General features: G+C 35.8%; 2 protein-coding genes across 4 annotated transcripts in view; both read left to right on the forward strand.

Annotated features, from left to right (window-relative positions):
• Window positions 1-22,759, forward strand: part of LOC121732898 — a 31,321-nt gene that overhangs the window by 3,517 nt on the left and 5,045 nt on the right. Inside the window, exons 7-13 of one of the 3 annotated variants that reach the window (XM_042123039.1) lie at window positions 184-313; window positions 1,238-1,432; window positions 1,869-2,010; window positions 2,153-2,290; window positions 3,009-3,096; window positions 3,877-4,088; window positions 6,511-6,781. In XM_042123039.1, coding sequence (XP_041978973.1) covers window positions 184-313; window positions 1,238-1,432; window positions 1,869-2,010; window positions 2,153-2,290; window positions 3,009-3,096; window positions 3,877-4,088; window positions 6,511-6,779 — 1,174 coding nt within the window. In that variant the 3' untranslated portion in view covers window positions 6,780-6,781. Of the gene's footprint in view, window positions 1-183; window positions 314-1,237; window positions 1,433-1,868; window positions 2,011-2,152; window positions 2,291-3,008; window positions 3,097-3,876; window positions 4,089-6,510; window positions 6,842-22,759 lie in introns of those variants that run through there. The other 2 variants (XM_042122959.1, XM_042123118.1) reach the window with 2 other exon arrangements.
• On the forward strand, window positions 17,174-22,127 carry LOC121732820. The gene is made up of 3 exons (XM_042122842.1): window positions 17,174-17,721; window positions 18,184-18,242; window positions 18,572-22,127. Exons 2-3 carry the CDS (start codon window positions 18,191-18,193, stop codon window positions 22,066-22,068), a joined length of 3,549 nt encoding a protein of 1,182 aa, XP_041978776.1. The 5' UTR covers window positions 17,174-17,721; window positions 18,184-18,190; the 3' UTR covers window positions 22,069-22,127.

Raw genomic sequence — 22,759 nt, forward strand, 5'->3', positions numbered from 1 at the left:
TTTTAATGTCAGTATGGATTTTATACCTAAACTTTTGTTTTTTCATTTACATACTGTGTAATACTGTAATTGCACAGTAAGGCCTAGTTTCGTTTCAACTTGTGGTTTGCGGAACTCTATTTACTTGTTATATGATGTACATGAGATGATAGCATACTTACTATTATTATTTATCTTTTACAGGACGTGTCCATACTATGTAATTGCATTGACATCCTCTCTCCAGTCAATGTTGGGACTAGAAGTATTGAAAAATCAGGAGCATATTAAACAAACACAGAACAAAATTTTGGCTTTGCTAGATGAAATGAATGTAAGTACATAATGGTACATGTTAGTATGTAAAGTTATTTTCATTCTAGATCTGTGTTTAAACTTCAGCATAATATATCACAGGAGGTAAATTCCAGCAACATATAGGTGCGAAGGAGTTAATAAATACACCTATATCAATTTAAACACTGTATTGTCTCTTAAAAACACAAAATACAGGATATACGTGGGAGAGCCATGCTTCGGCACGAATGGGCCGGCTCGACCGGATAAATACCACGTTCTCACAGAAAACCGGCGTGAAACAGCGCTTGCGCTGTGTTTCGCCGAGTGAGTGAGTTTACCGGAGGCTTAATCCCCTAACCCCTACCCTATTCCCTTCCCTACCCTCAACTATTCCCATCCCTTCCCTTCCCTATTACCCTATTCCCTCTTAAAAGGTCGGCAACGCACTTTCAGCTCTTCTGATGCTGCGAGTGTCCATGGGCGACGGAAGTTGCTTTCCATCAGGTGACCCGTTTGCTCGTTTGCCCCCTTATTTCATTAAAAAAAAAATAATAGAAAACTCAACGTAAATATCGCTAATATCAAAATAATATGCGCGCGCGGCCTTTAGTACTGAGGTTCGTTTCAGACTGGCGACTGGCTGGCGAGGCATCGCTAGAACTCATAGAAGGCTGCGCGTGTGCATTCCTTAGATAAGAACTAATACGCGCCGCACCACAGTACAAAACAGTAACTTAACTCTAGCATTTTTAATATATCGCTACAAACAATTACACTTTCATAAAAATTCTATAAAAATATAATATTATCTCTAAATTCTAAAAGAACTGTATAATTTTCCTATGGCAACATAAATAAAATTTTATCCACATGTCCTCTCGAATCACAAATGTAATATGAATTTTTTTGACTCGCCTCGTTCTTTGGACCATAGCTGAATATAAAAAGTAATTTCCAGCATACACTGTCGTCTGAGAGCTGCGAGTACCTGGTGTTACAGTGTGAGATAGCTCACATGAAAGCACGGATGCAAACATTGAAGACCATAGCGGAAGACATTGTCCAACATAGAGGTTCATTCTCCACTGAACGATTCGAGTTGGAAGACCCCGCCGTCACGATAAACAAAATACGCAATCTGGATAATGCTATTGTACGTAAAAATAGATTAAAAAAAAGATAATATGTTGACAACATTTTTAGGAGTACCACAAGGATCTACTCTTGGTCCTGTCTTGTAAGCTTTTTGTAATGAAAAAATGTTAATTGCATGCATTTACATAACAGCACTATTCATTAAATACTTGTTTTATTATAACGTAAATGACTAGTAGATTGGACAGTACCAGTCATTGGAAAAAGTACAAAAACACAATATTTATTAATGTTGCTTTAAAAATTTCCTGTTTTTAAAGTTAAAGGACGCCTGTTGATAAAGAAAAACAGTCAGTTTTTAAAGCAACATTAATAAATATGGTATTTTTGTACTTTTTCCAATGACTAGTACTGTCCAATCTACTAGTCATTTATCCTATAATTTATTTTTTATTTTGGTGGTAACAGATGTAAGCTAAGTTTTCTATTTACAGATGAGCAAAAGGGAAGAATTGTGCAACGTAATAAAAGGACTGGCTACAATAGAAAACAAAGTTTACCACATAAGAGACTGCATACAAATAGTACTTAACGCGTTTAAAAACCATGGGAGCTCTGAATTTATACTTTGCAGAGGTAGTTTATGATTTTTTTTTCATTTCCTTTTACATAGATAAACATTTTGCTTTTCTCCTTTGTCTGTCATGTGTTATGTGTATATGAGTTTGTATGTGTCTATGAGTTTTACACTGTATGAATAATTTTATTTATTGTTTAGGTATAAAATTGGACCTTCCCGAAGAACCGATCAGAAGCCTATGCCAGTTCTACCAAGAGAGGAGAGCAAGAGTTGAGTCCAAAGCGAATTTAAGTATGGACTTGGATGTCTCTGATGCCTCCTGCAATGGCGGTACAGGTCCGTTTACATTTTTTTTAATTTCAGAATGCTAAAATGAACATGAATTAATTTAGAGTTAGTCTAAAGGTCAGTTAATACTAAAACAATATGCAATGAATGAAACCTTCCACAATGATTCAGAAAAGCGACAAAACTAAAATGTCAAGCTATTAGGTTCGATTTATATGCGTCCGCCCGAACGCGCGTTTTGGCGGCTAAACCGCGAGATCCGTGCCGCATTTAACTTGATAATTTGGCTGCGATTTTTCTCAGCAATGACTAAAGCTAAGAAATTAAAGTTCATTGTCAGTATTTATCATGTCTTTGTATTTGAATTACCCATAGCATAACACGATTGGTCAACTTTTATAACACAGAATAATCAATCAAAAAGACCTCTGTAAAAAAAGGGATTCCTATTTTGCCAACAGAGGAGAGTGATTTAAGCGTCCAAAATTTGTACATAAATTGTTTCAAGCATACACTTTAATTTGCCCATAACTTATCTTCAGGCCTCTCATAGAAAAAAAAGCAATCTAAAACATATCCAACACGGTTTTTTACTTTAACGCGGCGTCACCTTAAATATATCGTTACATACTATTGCTTGTGAGCTTCTCGGTGTAACAGCCAAACCGTTCGTTTGCGTGGATGTAAATCCAGCCTTGAATAATACAAACACAACGCTTTTCACACCTTTCTCTTGGGATTTATATATACTTTTTACGATTTTCAGATCCAACCGAATATACCTTTGTGGATGAATTGAAGTTGTATCTAAAAAAGTTTAACTTGGAGAAGAATAGAAAGTTGGTGCTAGACAGGTATGAATGTTGAAATTATTTGTTTTAATATTAAACAGAAGAATTTTTAATAGTATTAAAAAGAGCTTGAAGTTAAGTCTAGAAAAGAAAAATATTATAGGAATTGAAGAAGTAAATGTGCAACCCACCCTTAATAATGAGAATAGTTTATATGTATTATCATTATTAAGGGTGGGTTGCACCAACATACTTTAACTATAACTGTAACTTTAACTACAATGCAAAATGTCAAATGGTTAAAGTCAATAACGGATGCCATATTTAACGATAACCTTGAGCTCGACAAGGCTTTAAAAGTTTAAATGAACCTGGCGAAAAAAGGAACTAGCTGTCATCATACAAAAACGCCATTTTTGACAGTTCTCCTTTACCATCAGCGCCCCCGCCCACGTTCATTTTTTTTTCATTTAAAGCCTTGTCGGACCAGCTGTCATGTGTCAAATTCTGTGGTCAAAGTTAAGGTAAGCCCGGGCGCGCACTAGCGGCCAACGAAATACGGAAATTTGTATGAAACCGCCATAGACCACGCGCTCCTGGCCGCAACGCGACCAGCGGCCACACCATACTTTCGATGGCCGCCGCGACCTGGCCGCTAGTGCGCGCCCGGGCTTAAAGTTAAAGTTAGCTTTAACTATAACCATAACTTTGACCGTAACTGTAACTATAACCACGCCTCTGGTGCAACCCACCCTTAAGATATTAAAATCCATGTAAAATAGAAAAAAAAAATCTACATTAATAATGAATGCCAGTTAATTAATGTATTAATTATTATTACAGTGGCGAAAAGATTTGGACATTTGAAACAGTTGAGTCGTCACTGTCTAGAATACAAAGCTACTGGCCGGATAACAATCTGCCGATTTTATTAGCGCCTTATGTGGGGATCTCAACAAATCTGCAATATCTCATAGACAAAGTTCTAGAACGTGAGGCTATAAAACGATTTGTTAAAAAGATGAGTAGCGATGAGAAGAACATTATTAATATTGGTAAGAAGTTAAATAAATTTAGGACTTTTGTTATGCCAATAAAGAACAACAAAGAGTTCAAATAATACCCATTACTATTATATCTTCTAATACTCTAAGCAGTCCTTAGAATTTGTTCCTGTACGACATATAAATACCTACCTCTGGTATATCTGTAAATTACAACAATGAATGCGACAGATAATACGTTACGAACAGCGACCACATAGCCATCTAGACGCCTAATGCAAGGCGAATACTTTCATACAATATGTAAGACTAATAGGTCTTACTTTAGATAATGATAGCGAAATGTGTCTTAGTATCGACCACATCCGTGACCCATGTACATCTCGTGCGTTTCATACAAAATAATTTTTTTAGTGTCAAGAATCAATTTATTCAAAGCTCAAATTACACTGGTCTGAATCCATGACGAAAGCATTTGACATAAGTCATATCCCTTTCTATCAAATACAAATTAGTAATGCTTATCCTTTCTTCCGTTATCGTCACGCGTCACTAGTGATGTGATACCAACTATCTTTCAGAGGTATATTTTGTTTTAATCGAAAATCGAAACAAAGCGTGATATGCTCAAGTCATTTTGAGTAGAACTATTGTTAAACAACTGATTAATAATTATAATTTATAGCGTATAGCTATACGTGGGAGAGCCATGCTTCGGCACGAATGGGCCGGCTCGACCGGAGAAATACCACGTTCTCACAGAAAACTGGCGTGAAACAGCGCTTGCGCTGTGTTTCGCCGAGTGAGTGAGTTTACCGGAGGCCCAATCCCCTACCTTTCCTTCCCTATTCCTTCCTTCCTTCCCTACCCTCCCCTATTCCCTTCTCTTCCCATCCCTACCCTCCTCTATTACCCTATTACCTCTTAAAAGGCCGGCAACGCACGCGCAGCTCTTTTGATGCTGCGAGTGTCCATGGGCGATGGAAGTTGCTTTCCATCAGGTGATCCGTTTGATCGTTTGCCCCGCCCTCTTATTTCATAAAAAAAATTACAGAATTTTTGCCCTTTAAAAGTTTAAAAAAAGTATATAAGTATATAATTTGTAAAAAAAGTATATTTTTAAATATACTTAGGTTAGTGATCGAAGTACTTAGGTAAGTATAGGTACTTTTTTAATATAATCCGAAGACGTTTTTGTATATTTTTAGAAGCTTGCCACAATTAATAAAAGTCTTTTCTTCATTCTATACTTTAAAATAAATATGTACTGGTTTTTTTATTTCTTTTGACAAGCACTTCTCGTACTTCCCATCACTAGTTCTGATTTATGACATGCTGTGAATTTGAATTGGCTAATCGTAATGCATTTCTTACCTCTCCCCCCGCGTCGCTTACCTCAGCACATTGACACAATAATTTGTTAAGAGAAATCAAAACATTAGGCGTCTATTGGGTTATGTGGTCGCTGGTTACGAATGATATAGAAAAGGATTGCTATATACTTTGAGTTGCACATCGGCACGCATGCGCGATTATTCTGTCACACCTTATCACGCTGCAGTTGTCGTCCGTATTTTCTATACTTTTTTAGTTTAATATTTTGCATTAAATAATTTGTCGATAATGTTGGAAAATATCCAAATAAAAATTAATTACTAGATGTTTTCATGTACTTACTTGTGGTACGTAACTTTTTCATCCTTTTTTACCTTATAACTATAATTTTTGCATTTCCTAAAAACGGAGCTTTGCATTTTAAGTCAAAAACGTGACACCTCATCGCTCACTCGCTGCCAATATGCAACTAATTCAAAAGAAGGCACTTACCTTGATTTGGCCGTATCAGACTGTACGCGCTAGTGCGATATCTACCTTTTTTATAATAGAATATCATAGGTGTCACCTAATGGTTTAACGGATGAATCGTATAATAGGTTTTATTAAAAATATACGTCACCTAAGAGTTACGGCACAGGTTGTCAATTCATCCCCTAAATTATAATGGTTTAGGTGTCACCTTAAACGTCGGTGAAAACAAAACTGACGTTAGGTGCCCCTTATATTCGCTTAAGGGATACCTAAATTTTAAGTGATGTTGGTGAAAACGGGCATCAATCTCTCAGAAAAACAGTCTAGCCCCGCTCTGCACCGCTGTCCTCCGTTCTGCACCCCAAATCCCAATGCTCATTGTCCTCCGCACCGCATCGCCTCGCTGTATTTTTATTATGAATATCCGCTCAGCTCTGCTCCATCCCTCTCGTGCTGTTTCCATTAAAGCGGAGCAGAGATTTCGACCATAGTGATTGGTCAATTCGGGCACCGCTAAGCTCCTCTCCGCCCCGCTCCGCGTCAGTGGAAACCCGGCCTTATACGCTGTTAGCCTTATATAAGGCTAACAGGGTATTATTGTTATTGAAAGAAATTATGATACTGTTCTGTTGGTGAAACTTACATTTTAATTATTATTTTACAGATATAAAATCTATAATGGACGAGGAAGCCAAAATTACGGATTCAGTTAAAAAAAGCAACAGGGATAACATAAATAGCTTACAAAAGATCAATAAAACCCTGGATCTGATTGCATTCAACTTGCAATATTGGGCGAGCAACGAAGCTAAGAAGTGTATATCTAGGAACAGGACCGTGGATGGCAAAGGTTACAAGGAATACGAAGCTTTATATTTAGAAAATATTATTGGAACAGCTGGTGTTGTCGAGCGTATGGAGAGGTCTCTCTAGAAAATACTTCATAACCATAATGTGGCTATTATACACTAAAAATACATAAACATATTTTTTTACTTATGTTTTGATTTTGCCTTGCTTATCTACTTACTTTTGTTTTGATTTTGCCTCTTTAATTGGGCACCAATATAAGATTGGTTTAGACCAGCCTTTCCCAAAGTGGGCGATAACGCCCCCTTGTGGGCGCTGAAGGCTTTAAGGGGGGCGGTGTGAGACGCAGAAAAAAGATGGGGCATTGTGTAGAGGCGTTTGGGGGTGATTTATAATTTCATTTCATCTGAATGCGTTTAAATTGAAACAATGGGGGGCGCTGCAATATAATTTGTTCACAAAGTGGGCAGTAGACAAAATAAGTTTGGGAACCCCTGGCTTAGGGCCGCGCTACACCGGAATGGCAGAGGCGAAGCGAGCACTTTCAGTGTCATAATATAATTTTACTGTGGGTGACTAACGGGTCGATTTTAGTCACCCGGCAAGTCACCAGTCGAATCGCCTGTCATGTCCGAGTCGAATCGCCACCCCATTTACACGGGTGATTAACGGCACAGAATATATATTAGTTGCTAACGGGTCGATTTTAGTCACTCGGCATGTCACCAGTCGACAGTAGTATTCGCAGCAAGCGATCGCTTGCGACTCTACAAATATATACTAGTAATCTGTGCTTGCGACTGAGCGTTTGCACGGTCGATTTTAGTCACCAGCCGCATGCGGCCATTGGCCGAACGACTTTGGGGCTTGCGACTTTAGCGGCATGCGGCGTAGTCGAATTGCCATTTAGACGGTCGATGTTCGCCGTGCGGCTTTAGTCACCCGTGTAAATCGAGTATAATACATAGTATAGTATTAAATATAATATAGTATATTTTTCAACCGATAAAACTAGGTACAAGTAACACGTCGGTGTTACTTGTACCTAGTTTTAGGTGATTTTGATTTTTTTAGAAGCTCCTTCTTTTATTTCGATATGTAAGTTTTATAGTATACAATTGTATAACCGCAATAATAATATAAAAAACTGTATTTTTGCGACCTACCATACAAACCCCCCCCCCCCCCCCCCTATTTGAGGTTGTCCGGTATTTTTTCGTGACTCACCTGGCAACCCTAATTACAATACTAAGACCCAATTTCACCAACCTCTGTTTGTTAAATCCTAACAAGGCATTACTTAACGGACCTTGGAAAATTAAACAGACTGTTAAAATACTTATATCCCACAGTAAAAATGTAACAGCGGATTAGTAAATGCAATGTTAAGTGAACAACGAGTGAACAACTATCAATTCGTTCATTCTTGTTATAAGGCGACGAAATTGCAATGTACAAGATTAATACGACATGTTTGCTGCAATGTGTCTCTTTTTTCCATAGTAGTATAATAGTAGATAATGCGACCAAATTAAAATATCACTGATCGCATACATTTGTTACGCTATAATAGTTCTTCTTTATTTACCAGGTTAATAATTATTATCTGTCAAAGCTGAAAACATGAATCATAATACAAACTTTTATTTACATATTTCGGTTTGGTAATTTTGATACAAGTTAGTATATTTGCAATGTCAAGGAAAATCCGAAGGCTGAATTTTTGGCAAAGTGAAAATAAATAATTATTCATAACTATGAAAATAATTAATAATAAGGACGTAGCGGAAACATGGCGGAAAGACTCAAAAGTCAAAACAGATTCTTTTATAGATTTGCATATTATTGTCTTTGAAAGTTGTTATTTTGACTCATATAACAGCCTGTTAAATATTTAACGGACCTCCATAGCAGGAACACAGCAGGAATTAAATTTAACGCCGTGTTAGGTGATTTAACATGGCATTAGGGCATGGTGGAACGCTCGATAGCTCTAACAGGCCATTAACTGATTTAACAAGCCATTATTTATCTAACATTGCTTGATGAAACTGGGTCTAAACAATAAACATACAGTTTTCGAGTGTCATTTCATTAATATGCGAGGGGGCTTTGCCCCCGGCCTTACGTGAGGGGGCTGCCCCCCCTCCTGGAAATGTTGCTTCAGAATGATTTCGCGTCTTTAGTGTTGAGTTTTAATCCTCCTTTTTAGGAAAAAACTAAAGATAATAATTAAAAGTGAATTTATTCTAACCTAAACTAAACATACTGTTTTCGAGTGTCGTTTCATTAATATATGCGAGGGGGCTTTACCCCCGGCCCCTACTTGGGGGATTGCGCCCCCCCAAACCCCCCCTCCTGGAAATGTTGCTTATAACAAAATGATGTCACGTCGTTAGTGATGAGTTTGAATTCTGCTTTTTAGGAATAAAAGTAAATTTAGTTACCATGTGGGGGCTTCGCCCCCAAACCCCCCACTTGGGGTCTGCGCCCCGGTCTTTGTGATCGGGTCCCGTTTTCACCCTTTGAGTCCTTACTCAAAGGGTGAAAACGGGTCCCTTGACCATAAAAAGGAGAAAATTATCCATTTCCGTTATTATACTATGCTAACGCGGACGAAGTTGCGGGCAACAGCTATATTATAATAATACTATTTAACGCGAGCGAAGCTGCGGGCAAAAGCTAGTACTTACTTTAATATTTAATAATAAAATTTTAATAAAAGAAATAATTAAGGGGGACTGCCACACAAAAAACACAATTTTTGCCTATTTTTGCTCTATAATGTTACGGAACTTTGCTTACTATGCATTAAAATGTACGGCATAATTTTTTCCAATTTATTTATCTTACTTAATACTATTTTAAACAAGGGAAAAATGTAGAAAACAGCTTTTACTTAATAGTACTTTTGAGTGCTAAAAAAATGTTTGGAACCGAAGCCGTACTTTTTCAAATGACCCTCCGGACCACCGAAAGAGAGAGGGTTGTATGCGGAATAATTGATTCGAAGCTGTATTGAAACAGAATGAAACTGATGCCGTACTGAATCAAATGACCACCCTGGAAATTTTCAGAAAAAAAAATACCAACTTTGTGGCGCACTATTTTTGTACGATACTGCGCTTCTTCTTCTTATTATTTTCCATGTATCTATCAATGGTAAAAATGCCGTACAGAAATATTATATTATGACCAAAATGTACTCACTCTACCTGCACTTTTGAATTCTCACCAGCACTCAGTTGGACAGCTTACAAGTTACAAGTAACGGCATAGTTCTGAATCTTATTATTTTATGCTCTAATATCGTCCTATATATGTCACCAGGTGGTTCATAATTATATGATCCGTCCATTTCCGACATGGGCCTGTAGTCTACTACCGGTAGGCGGTAATGAATATAAATCAAAACTACTGAATCGATTTTAATCATTTTTTCAGTGAGTGACATAGGCTTTATTATATTTTAAACCCGTGCGAAGCCGGGGCGGGTCGCTAGTAGACTTTAGGAGTTGTTGTTGTAAGAGAATAACGCGATCGTTACTATCCAATTTTAAGTCATTATACAGCCCCTGTTTCCTACGAACGATATTTCAGAACGTTATAAACCTGAAATGATAATTAAGTAAGTACATATGTAAATTTTGTCACGCACAAAAAATATCCTGTCTACTTGTCAAAATTATTATTAAGAATGGCATAGCGCCTACTCAGAATACAGCAGTGAAGCAGACCGAAACCGGTTCACGGTGCTAGCTGTAGTCAAGTATAAAGGGATCCCCGGCTCTCGGTTCTGAGTAATAATACACAAAATCGATAGCAGGGGTTTTGAGTGTTACGAGTTGAGACGCGACGGGGGAGAGCAGAAATAGCATTGAGGGTCACGCCACTATAGAGGCATTCGAATATAGTCCCTATGTATAGGCGTTATAGATTTAATTTACAACTTTTTTCGCTTATCTTTATTTCTCTTCGGAATGTGGAGTAATAACCTGAAATGTGGACCCTATTGTTAAAGTTGTATACCTATCTAACTCTTTTATTTATTGCCAGTACTTTAATCGTGGCAACGGGTTTTTGTTTCGGCACCTAATCTGGCATTACAATAAGAGTATAAATTAGTGCACAGTATTGATATATGACTTACTAGTAACTAGTACCTAAGGGGGATATTAGATTATCATATATATAGGATCCGAGATCATTGAGTCAATGATATTGGATAATGTAATATAGACATATTATGGGGGGGTATTACATTATTATTTATATTGGATCATTTCTATGATCATTTATAGGAATTATAGGATCCAATAGGTATCATTTCTTCCTTGATCATAGATTTTTGACATTAATTGCTGAGAGATTGGATCCAATACGGTGATAGAAATAGGTGTTGCCAGTTACTTAATATAAAAAAGAGTTTTTAGTTTCTTGTTCGTTAATATGTTTCAAATAATGTAATGTAATTATTTTTCTAATTATATACTTGGATAATCTTGCTGAAATAACAAAAAACAAGCCATATTAAAAATTACGATGTCTTTTGACACATCGAATTCTCTGAGATCTAGTAACCCTGACGTCAATACCTGTCAGCGTTAGCGCTCTCCATTGGCTATTGAAACCACATATGACGTAAAATAGGATCAATGAATTATGATATGGGTCCTGGGTTCGAGTCCCGCAGGCGGAACAAAAAGTTTTCAATGTTCCGGGACTTTGATGTGTATTATCTTAAATATATTTTATGTAAAATATTATTAAAATCCAGAAATATATCGATGCAATGAACATTTTAGTTCTAATACGATTCAAGTCTAGGGTTGTTGAGGAAGTGATTTTGAGGAAGAGGAGGAGGAAGAGGAATTTTCACGCGCAAATTTAGAGGATGCGGATGAGGAAGAGGATATTTTTTGAGGAAGAGGATGCGGATGAGGAAGCGGAAGAGGAAGAGGATGATAGGAAATTATAAATACTAGCGGACCCAACCCAAAAGTATTTGTCCTGTCTGTACATAACTAGGTACATAGGTACATAAACACAAAAATTAATTAAAAGGGCATTTTCCAGTGGACCAAACTATGAATCTAAACCATTCTCAAAACACACACAATAAAGAATAATCAAAATCGGTCCAGCAATTAAGGAGGGGCTCAGTAACTAGTCTAAGAAAATTAATTTCAAAATCGACGATCAGACCGAATAATTCGTGTAGTTTTGAAAGTTGGTACAGTTTTTCCTAAAGGTGTCCAGATGAATATACTAAAAGTCCCCGAGGGTGGGGCAAGAGCAAAGTGGGGTAAGGGGAGGGGGGGAAAGATCTCTTTTTCAAGGTTTTCGCTTGTGACTCGAAAATTATTTAAAATATCTCTTTAGTGACTTGTACATTAATTATCTACATTAAATTTACTATAAATTACGTCCAAACATTTTTACTGTACGATCATTACTTTAGGAAATACAAAGTATTAAAAGGGTACACTCGCACTGTTTTCCATTCAAACGTATTCCCCAATTTACCCTGGACAATGCGTTTAGACAAATGATTTTTATACAATACTATGATCTTTAAAGCTACGTTAGATTTTTTCTAAATTTACTAATTAAAAAAAATATGACCCTTAAAAATTGCAAAAAATTAATTCCCCGTAACCCGCCAATCGACCGACCATAAAATAAATTTGAAAGATGTTTACGATAAAATAATTATAAACAAAAAACTTTTTGAAAAAAAGCTTTTATTTAAATAGTCTAAAAAGAAGAAAATAATTTTCTCCTTAAAAATTCTCCTCCTCAATATATTGTACAATTTGCATGATAATAAAAGCTTATCGCGCGATTTGTAAATAAACTACATATTATGTAGTACCTACCAATTTAACTGAGTAATTAATATTATGTATTTTTTTATAAATTTATCAAGTACTTACTGATAGATTAATAAGTCTCGCGACAAGCTTTTATTATCATGCAAATTGTACAATATATTGAGGAGGAGGATTTTTAAGGAGAAATTTATTTTCTTCTTTTTAGACTATTTAAATAAAAGCTTTTTTCAAAAAGTTTTTTGTTTATAATTTATTTTTTGTTTTTTAGTTATCTCTGGCTAGATTTCTGCATGACTAAAAAGTAAATTTTCATTTAACAAAAGTGACCGGATTCAACCGAGTATTTTATGAAACCCGGCTGTCAGTCACGTCATTTCACGTAACGTCACGTGACGTCACGTAAAGTCACGACATGACACGACACGTAACGTCACGTCACGATGAGCCCTTTCATTTGATACCCATATTGCAGAAGTGCATTAAAATAACTATTCCCTTATCTTGGATGAGCCGCCATATTAGATGTAGAATGACATTACATTCGTTTTTGAGTTACTCTCAAAAAGCCCTTCCATTTAATATCCATATTGCAGGACTGCATAGAACAATAATTATTTCGCCATCTTGGATGTTCGGCCATATTGGATTTAGAGTGATGTCACATACCAAATCGTGCATGGTCATCCAAACTAAACGCGTATGCAAAATTTCAGCTCAATCGGTTAAATATATCTACTTCAAAATTGAGTTCCAAAATTCCACCGTAACATACATACTTACATACATACAGAGCAAGATAAATAAAAGCTTTTAAAAACGTAGTGGTATAGACTCATTCTTCCTGAAGATATTTAAAAAGAATAAATTTAGATAGGATCAACTTTGAAGGAGGAATCACGGGAATACATTACCTTGATTAACTGTACCTAGGGACAGATACAGTAAATCGGCGTAACGTAGTCTCCTGATTCCTCCTTCAAAATAGAGTCTATCTAATTTTATTTATTTTTTATTATTTTCAGGAAGAGCCTTCCCCCCCTCCCCCACCGCCGGCTCTTGTCCCGCCCTCGGAGACTTTTAGTATATATTCATCTGGACACCTTTAGGAACAACTGTACCAACTTTAAAAACTACACGAATTATTCGGTCTGAATTCCTTAATTTTCCCAGACTAAACATACACAACAACGCACACAAAAAAAAAGATGAGTGAATGATACAATTCTCTGGCTCTGGCGTGTGCGTTGATACGCGACGCGCATGCGCAGTGAAATTCCTCATAAGTTCCTCTTAAATTTTGAGGAAGCGATAGCGGAAGAGGATTTTATTTTTTTATTTATGAGGATGCGGTAACGGTTGAGGAACCCAAAATATTGCGGAACTTCCTCATTATGAGGAAGCGGAAGAGGAATCCTCAGCAACCCTAGATTCAACAGATGGCGTTTTATTTTTTACTAATATAGAACTAATCATACGTATTTGTTATTATGTTTTTGTTTATAGTTTTTAATATGTTAGAATATTATGTTTAATAATATTATCACTTGGTATAATAATAATCAATCTATCTTATCTTATAGAACTCCTGCATTTCTAATATATGTGACAAGTTGACAACAGAAGGCGCTCTAAAATAAAGGAGTGTACCGTGTTGGCCTATATTCCATCCAGAAAATATATCAATGCAATCAACTTTTTAATTCTAATATATGAAAACAGATGGCGTTTATTTTTTACTTAAATATATTTTATGTTTATTATTATAAAAATCCAGAAATATATCGATGCAATGAACATTTTAGTTCTAATACGATTCAACAGATGGCATTTTATTTTTTACTTCATTGTAACATAGAACTAATCATACTTATTAGTTACTAGCTGTTGCCCGCGACTTCGTCCGCGTGGACTTTAGTTTATAGCGCGCGGTGTCAACAAAATTGGTATCAAAAGCTTTTATAAAAAAACCCTGGTACCCCTTAAATCAATACAGCTGTGCAGTGTGCACACAATAAGTATTTCATATTTTTATATTAAACTTTATATTTTATGCCAAATTTCATTCATCACAATTGCACCGCACGGGCCCCATACAATAAACATGATTTTTTTTATTTTTTTGCTCTTTATCAATAACGGCAACAGGTAGGCACTTGGAATTTTCACGAAGGCCTTAATTATATGTGTACTTTAATAATTAATAATAATATTATAAAATAAAAAATTAAGGGGGGCTCCCATACAAAAATCACAATTGTTGGCCTATTATTGCTATGTTGTGTAGCGGTACGGAACTCTTCGTCCGCGAGTCCGACTCGCACTTGGCCGATTATTTATTTGTATTTTTTAACCGACGGGTTTATTTTTTTTAAAGGAGGGGGTTATAATATGTTCGTCTGTTTATATAATATTTTTTTGTATGTTCAACGATCACTTCGCCGTTTGTGGACCGATTTTCAAGATTTTTTCACTATTGTATCGGGTTTAATCCGAATTTGGTACCATGTTCATAAAAAAGGTAACTTCATGATGGGATCCATAAGTAATTGAGGGAATTCCTCGCTATTTATACTGAAACCGCATATTTGTCTGAATGATATTGTGATTTCGATTCATAATCTGAAGTAAGTTTTTCAAATGGAAACTTATAGTGATTTTGGATAAATAATGAAGTATTCCAAGTAAATCTAATTTAAATAGATAAGTAAGTATGGATTAGTATGGATTAAGTTCAGAGATCTTTAACGTATATCTAGGAACGTATTGCCTTTAAGGCAACCAGTAACCACAATAAAATAACGTAGTGTATGTGACGTATCACGTAAGAGTAAGACGTAGTAGTATCTGTGGAAGGGTTAAAATAATAACGCTAATACCACTGACCACATTATACCACATAGTCTTATTTTTTTGTAAGCCCGCCTAAATACTAAGTTGTAAATAGTTTTAGTTACATACAACTAAAAATGGAAAAATTATTATTTTTAAACAAAAAATAATATGATTCTAAACAAATCTAAAAAAATGTATTCCATTATTTTTGATTAATTATTATTTTTAAGTTATTCTATATCAAGGACCTCTCTATAGAGTGAAGGCCTCCTCCATGTCTCTCCAGAATATTCTGTCATTTGCCTTATCTATCCAGTCTTTACCTGCTGATTTTATAATTTCGTCGAGCCATCTTTCTGTCGATCCGCCTCTACTTCTTTTACCCACAGGTCCTTTCCACAATGTTATATTTTTGGCCCTCTCTATAGAGTGAAGGTCTCCTCCATGTCTCTCCGGACTATTCTGTCATTTGCCTTATCTATCCAGTCTTTACCTGCTGATTTTATAATTTCGTCGAGCCATTTTTCTGTCGGTCCACCTCTACTTCTTTTACCCACAGGTCCTTTCCACAATGTTATATTTTTGGCCCATCTGTCATTTGTCATACGTGCAACATGACCAGCCCACTTCCATTTTAGCTTTTTACGGTGTTCTAAAGCATCTATAAATTTTGTGGCTTTCCTAATGTCTGCGTTTCTTTTTTTGTGTCCAAGTATAGATTCAAAATGCTTCTTTAATCTTTCCATCGCTCTCTACGTTGTTGCTACTTTGTTTCTCGTCTGTTTATTGAATATCCACGTTTAGGATGCATATGTGAGAGATGGAAGTACACTGTATGTATCTATTATTATATTTTTAAATTTCATCGATGTGTTTGACTTGAGAATTTCTTTGAAACTCCAAAATGTATTCCACGCCATATTAATTAACGTGTCTCAATAACTCATCAATATGGTGTCTTGATTTTTTAAAAGATACTAATTTGCCTAGATAAGTGTACTCGGACATATTCTAAAGCCACATCTTTGATATACTAATATTATCTTTGATATAATGATATTCTACTTATAGTTTTTTATTATTATATCATTGTATATTGGTGTTTCGGTGCTATTTGTCATAACTTTGGTTTTTGTTGTGTTAAGATCTAGGCCTATTTCGTTACTAACAAAATTTATTTCATTTATCATTAACTCTAATTTTGATGCGCTTTCAGCAAATAGCACAATATCATCTGCGAACCTAAGGTTGCTTAAGAATTTGCCATTAATATATACCTATGCCTTTATTTTCCCATTTTAAGGACTTCATGATATCTTATAGCACGGTTATATATCTTATAGCACGATATCTTATAAGTATCGATATCTTAGAGCACGGTTATATAATATGTATCACACACTGTGATGTAAAATGCAATACTTATTAATAATAGTTATTAATAATACGGTACCATGTTTTAAACTATGGTTTTAAATATACGCCCGCCCGCGCCCGTTTCTCATCATATTATTTTACGCTGCGTTGAATGTTATAACTTGTACATTGCCTTTCGCTTACCGAACTCCGTCGGTAATTATAAATCGAGGTCATAGCGGGCATAAGATAATAATAATAATATCTCGACAACGCGCAACGCCGACGTTTCAGTAGGTTATTTGGAATTCGTCGTAAATTAACGTTGTGTTGAGAAATATCGAGATGGCTATATACGTATTACGTCGGTGCGAAAGGGACCGCAGGTCACGTCTGGTTTATTGGAATATGCCAGACGACCAATGCTGGCAATGCACAGTACTGGCAAATGGCATCTGCGTCGGTTTTATGCCTTGCTCCCTACGAGTGAACGGAACAGAATTTTACTCACCGACTACCGAGTGAAATAATTCTCGACAAACTAGTCGAGGTCGGTCGATTGCAATATGAGCAAGAATTTGTTGAAGTTGCTTTGTATTATTCAAATAATACAGAAGTAATTTGCATTAATTAATTACAAGTGTAATTTAAAAAGTGAATGTAATTTATTTTAGTAAAACTAGTGTCAAGTTGTATCGGTGTACCTACTTTAAAGTTCAGAGTTTCTTGGTTTTTATTTTCGAGTTGCTGCACACTTGACTACCCGGACTGAAAGTTGTGTATATTTGGCCGGCCATTTTGTATTTCGCATTGTTTGTCAAAAAGAAGAAAACTGGAATTTTGACTTCGTAATAAAAAGTGTGTTTGTAATCAAGACCTAATGATAATATGAATAACTACAAGATTCTGGCGCTTTATAAAAGAAGAAAGTGTTAAATTAAGCAATAACTTTATTGTAACAAAGTGAAAAGTATCAACTCGGCACGATATTACTAAATATTCTTATTTGAAGTAGAATTTTATCACAAAAATAGAGAATGACCGTAAGTTGTATCTATTAAAATAGTAATATTTATGAAATTTTAGTTAACAATGTGATTTATTTGGTTTACTTATTGGATACTTATTTTTGGTAGTTTCTTTCACTGCATGTCAATTGTCAAGTTAAAAATGTTTTTGTTTTGTTTTTTCTTGTTTACCTATTTATATATTAATAATATATATTCGAGTATATAGTATGTAGGTATTCATTAATCAATCACTGTTGATGCCATTTTAGTTGTTTCATTTAGTATTTTTGTTTAAGTATGTGAATTTCTATTCACTTACTTCTATAAGTTTCACACATTTTTCTGTTACCCAAAAAATAAAACGACACTAAGTATTTTATTAACTGCATCAGTCTACCTACTAACATAATATGAATGACAAAAAATCTGACATAGGTACTTATATTAGAAAAAACCAACTGTTTAGATATGTGTTTAAGCTAAAATTGTTTGCAGGTCTATCATGGCTACTAAAACTGAAACAGAGTATCCACCATCACCTGCAAATGAGTCAGGTTTGTTACATCCTTTCATGTACTTACTATAAACATCAATTATTGATATTTTGTAGTTGCAAAAAATTGAACAATTATTATTACAAATAACATTACTGTCAAAAATATGTTCAGTTCAAGTAGTTTCCACACTATTTCCCTGGTCATTATTTTTTTTTAATAATTATTTAAGTACCTACTTTTTGTTTGTTTGCTTTTATTATTATTTAATGTAGTTATCCAAATATTAAAGTTTATTTATTTATTTGTAAAGAAAAAACTAGCATAAAAATTAGCATCGTCAATCGCTGCATTGTGATATTTTCTCATTAAACCATTTCTTTTTTCAGATGAAGCCGAACAAGATAATTCAGATGAAGAAACTAATGTTAATCAAAACAATCAAAACAAAGTAAGCTCTAATGTTGCTGACATATTAGCAAGACTTAAATCTACAGGTGCTCTTGTTAAGAAACCTAAACAGGAGTATCGTTGTTTTACATGTGATTTAGATTTTTCTGATTTGGAAGACCGAGATAATCACATTATACAACATGTTTCATTGCCTGACATAATATTAGATAGGCTTCCATCAGACGACGAAGACTTTCCCTCAGCTGATGAAAATTGGTCTGATGAAGACGACATGCCACCACCACCTAAAACACCCCAGAAGATTGACATTTCCCAGATGCTAAAAAAAACTGGTCTATCTATAAAGAAACCAGATGACAATGGAGCAAGTAAGTCTAGTTCAGCTTTGAACAAACTGAGTGGTCTTGGATTTACTATCAAGAAAACAACCCCAACAATAAAAACTGAAAAACCTGACAGTGAAGCTGAACAAAGTACTGATGTAATGGAAAAATTAAATAAATTAGGAGGTATCAAATTAAAACTAAAGTCAGATGGGATTAATACAAACACATTTAAAGTTGTCAATGGCCTTAAAGATTTTAAAACTTCTGATGATGAAGAGAATGAAAACGACAACAGTAAAGAAGATCAAGATGATGTTGATGAAAATGATAAATCTGGTGGGCAGGAGGATTCTGGAGGTGATGAAAATTCCGGAGATGAACAAAACAACCAAAGAAGTCGAAATAATTCCGAAAGTGACAGTTCCGAACAAAGACAACGAAATATCCCGAATCTCAAAGTGATACAGGGTAAAATAGTAGCACAAAGAAACGAAATCACCAAAACACCAATAAAAATTAGTCCCCAAAAGTTTGAAGAAAAACCAATAAGGACTCAAAATAGACCTGCAGTTAAACAAACACCTAAAAGGGCGGATTTGCCTATAACTTCGAAAGAAGTGCCAAAACCAGAAGAAACAAGTAAATCTATAAGAAAATCAATATCAAGTACACCAGAAAGACGTGAATCCAATGAAAACTCAAACAATGTTGTTGTAAAACAAGAAGTGCAAGATCCAGATACAGCACAATCCACACAAAGCAACCCACCGTTATTTTCTGGACAAATAAAATCGGAGCGAGCCTCACCGACTTTGCCTGATTCTTCTTCAACACCAGTGTTAGCAAGAGTAAAATCAGAACCAGATACTTCTCATCCCACAAATACACAGACTTTATTTTCACAACAAAATGTAACAAATAACCAACCAAGCAGTCAAACGGTTCCGGCTCCAATACCGGCAGTCCCAAAAACTGAAGATATGACAATTATAGAAATAAATGGAGATTCCAATGATGAAGATGATGATTGTTGTGTAGTTTCGGCAACACCAGCTCCAGATGTAAAACCAATTGTACCAAAAGTAGAAAGTCTGCCAGCGCAATCTTTACCTCCACCATACTCTACTTCTGTGGCCACATCACAATCTAGTTACAGCACAACTCCTACTTTACAATCACGATTAACATCAGCGTCTACAGAAAAACAACACACTTTCAATTGGAATGCTCCTGACTCCAAGCCACCTATTGACATGTTAGACAAAAGTACAGATGATTTATTTGATAGTCTTTTGATGTCTTCGGCTAAAAAAGAAGGTCTATCATTGTCAGATGCAAGTGAGTATATTTCTTTAGATACTTTGGGTCCGCAACATTCGTGTGAAGTGTGCAATACGCGATTTACTAATATATCATTATTAGAGGAGCATAAACGAATGTCTGGCCATTCTTCAAGTCTAGTAGCTCCATCTTCTTCTACAATCTTGCCATACAGTTCATCCTCTAATATTTTATCTAGTTTATTGCCAGTTAAACATTTAGCAGAACAAGTAGGTAAATTATCTTCGATAGGAAACAGCGGATCTGGATTTACACACCAACAAAATGTCATGATAAATATTCAAGCATACCCAGGAGGAGGCAATGTGATGGTTCCACCTCAATCATATAACCAATATCCATCTGGACAAAATGTGCATGGTAGCTATCCGCAGCAAAATATGTATGGGAATCCAGGACAGCCAATGGCAGGTCAAGGGATGCCCGGTCAAATGCCAAGTCAACCGATGGCAGGGCAGTATCAGGCTGGCAATTATAATATGACCCAAGGTTACGGACAGTTCCAGACGCAAATGCCAAACCCGCCATATCCTGGTACAATGCCAACAAACTCATACGCGAATACATCATCTGCATATTCATCTGCTTCTCCTCTTCAAAGCATGCAACAAGCTGTTTATGGTCAATCTCCTATGATGAACCAACAGTCACTTTCCATGGGTCCTCCCGGTTTGCCGAGTAGTCAATCGTATGTTCCTACCTCGAGCCCGAGTGTTATGAAACCCCCTACAAGTGGCAATATAAGAATTCAAAATGTTCAAACATTTCCGCCGGCCGCTGTCGGCCTACCAAATCACTCTCAAGATATGAGTGGACAAACAGTTCGTGGACAACTGCCAGGACCCACTCCAATCCGGATGGCAGCTGGAGCAAGTATTACGGGATCTCGACCTAGAATGCCAGCTGTGAGAGGACAGCGCCCAACTATAAGATCCGGTGTGCAGGTGCACGGACAAGTCAGGGGCGGCAAAATGGGACCTCGAATGCCAATGAAACGGGGGGGAGGTGCAGCCGGAGGACCTGGAGCGAAACGGCGACAAGATATGTTACTGCCTGGAAAACATGACAATGAGGACTGTCAAGTCATGGCAATGCAGAAACAACGCGAAGGACTCCCTATGATCCACAGTGTTCAAGGAGCCAAGGACAAATTGAATCTCGGAAGTCAAATTTCTGTGACAAAGAAGACCGTCAACAAAGAAGCAAACGCGATGGCTAATGTTTTAGCATCTAGAGGCATTAGTATAAAACAAAAACAGAAAAGTAGATCCCCCACACCGGAAAGACCGATCCCTCACATACCTAATCTCGGGGCGGGTATGAGTATCAAACACACGTCCAAATCAAGTAACTTTTCCATTCCAGAAGCGAAAGTTGGTGGAGGGATGTTAACATGTAAGATATGTAAAAAGATGTTCATGAATCATAATTCATTACAAGTTCACATGTCGAATGCGCATCCACAGAGTAAAGTGCCCGTGTTCAAGTGTGACCAGTGTCCCGCTTCATATCCAAAGACTTTACAATTGCAGCATCATAAAAGAGTGTTCCACAACATAACGGGACCCAATAGGGAGTTGGGCATACCTGTAGTTGATCTGTCTCAGGAGGACAATTTGCAGAGGTTGAGTAGTATTGGCATATACAGCTTTATACCTTTGGCAAATAGAGAGACTGTGAGTGGGTGTTTTGGGATACCAGTGATATCGGTTCACAATATGCAAAATGGTATCACAGCAAACCTCGAAGCTTTAGGTGCAGATGGACTTTTAAGCTTGGGTCCCCTAAAACCGCTAAAAAATTAATTTACTAAATTAATTTAAACTTAATTTTGTGTGATAAAGAAACAAGTGTATAAATATTAGTAATAGATTATTTTGAGACTTATAATCAGGCATCTGGCAATATGGCAGACGAAGTAATTAATATATTTAGTTAACAGAAGAAATTACAACTTATATTATTTTTGTAACATTTGAGAAGTATGAAAAAATACATATAATAGTCTGAGACTATTATATGTATTAAAAAGGGTTCTGTAATCAACAAAACTTGGTTGACTACTGAACCCTAAAACGGAACCCTAACAAGCTGATTTTTTGTATATTGATAGGTTAATAGACCTACATAATTTAAGAGTAACATTGTTCTACAATTAATAGAACAATACATATTTTAGGACCATCAAGTCAGTATGAAACCCTCCTATTTCTGTTAGCTACCGCTTTCGAGATTTTTCGCAGATAAAAATGTTGTTCGTCTTATCAAAATGAAGCTACTCACAAAAAATTAGCTTGATAGTAATAAAAAAAAAATTGTTCTAGGGCTATAATGAAATTGTAAATAGTATGTTAAAAATTGTAAGTAATCTGTAAAATTTGCTTGTAAGGTACTTGCAGTTCCAATTTAAATTAATAGAAAATAAAAAATTTAAGTCATTAAGACTTGATAACTTTTATTTTATATTAATTTTTAATTTTAATACTAAAAAAATAA

This window comes from Aricia agestis, chromosome 1 (assembly GCF_905147365.1).
Source record: "Aricia agestis chromosome 1, ilAriAges1.1, whole genome shotgun sequence".
In the NCBI taxonomy this organism is placed as follows: Eukaryota; Metazoa; Arthropoda; class Insecta; order Lepidoptera; family Lycaenidae; genus Aricia; species Aricia agestis.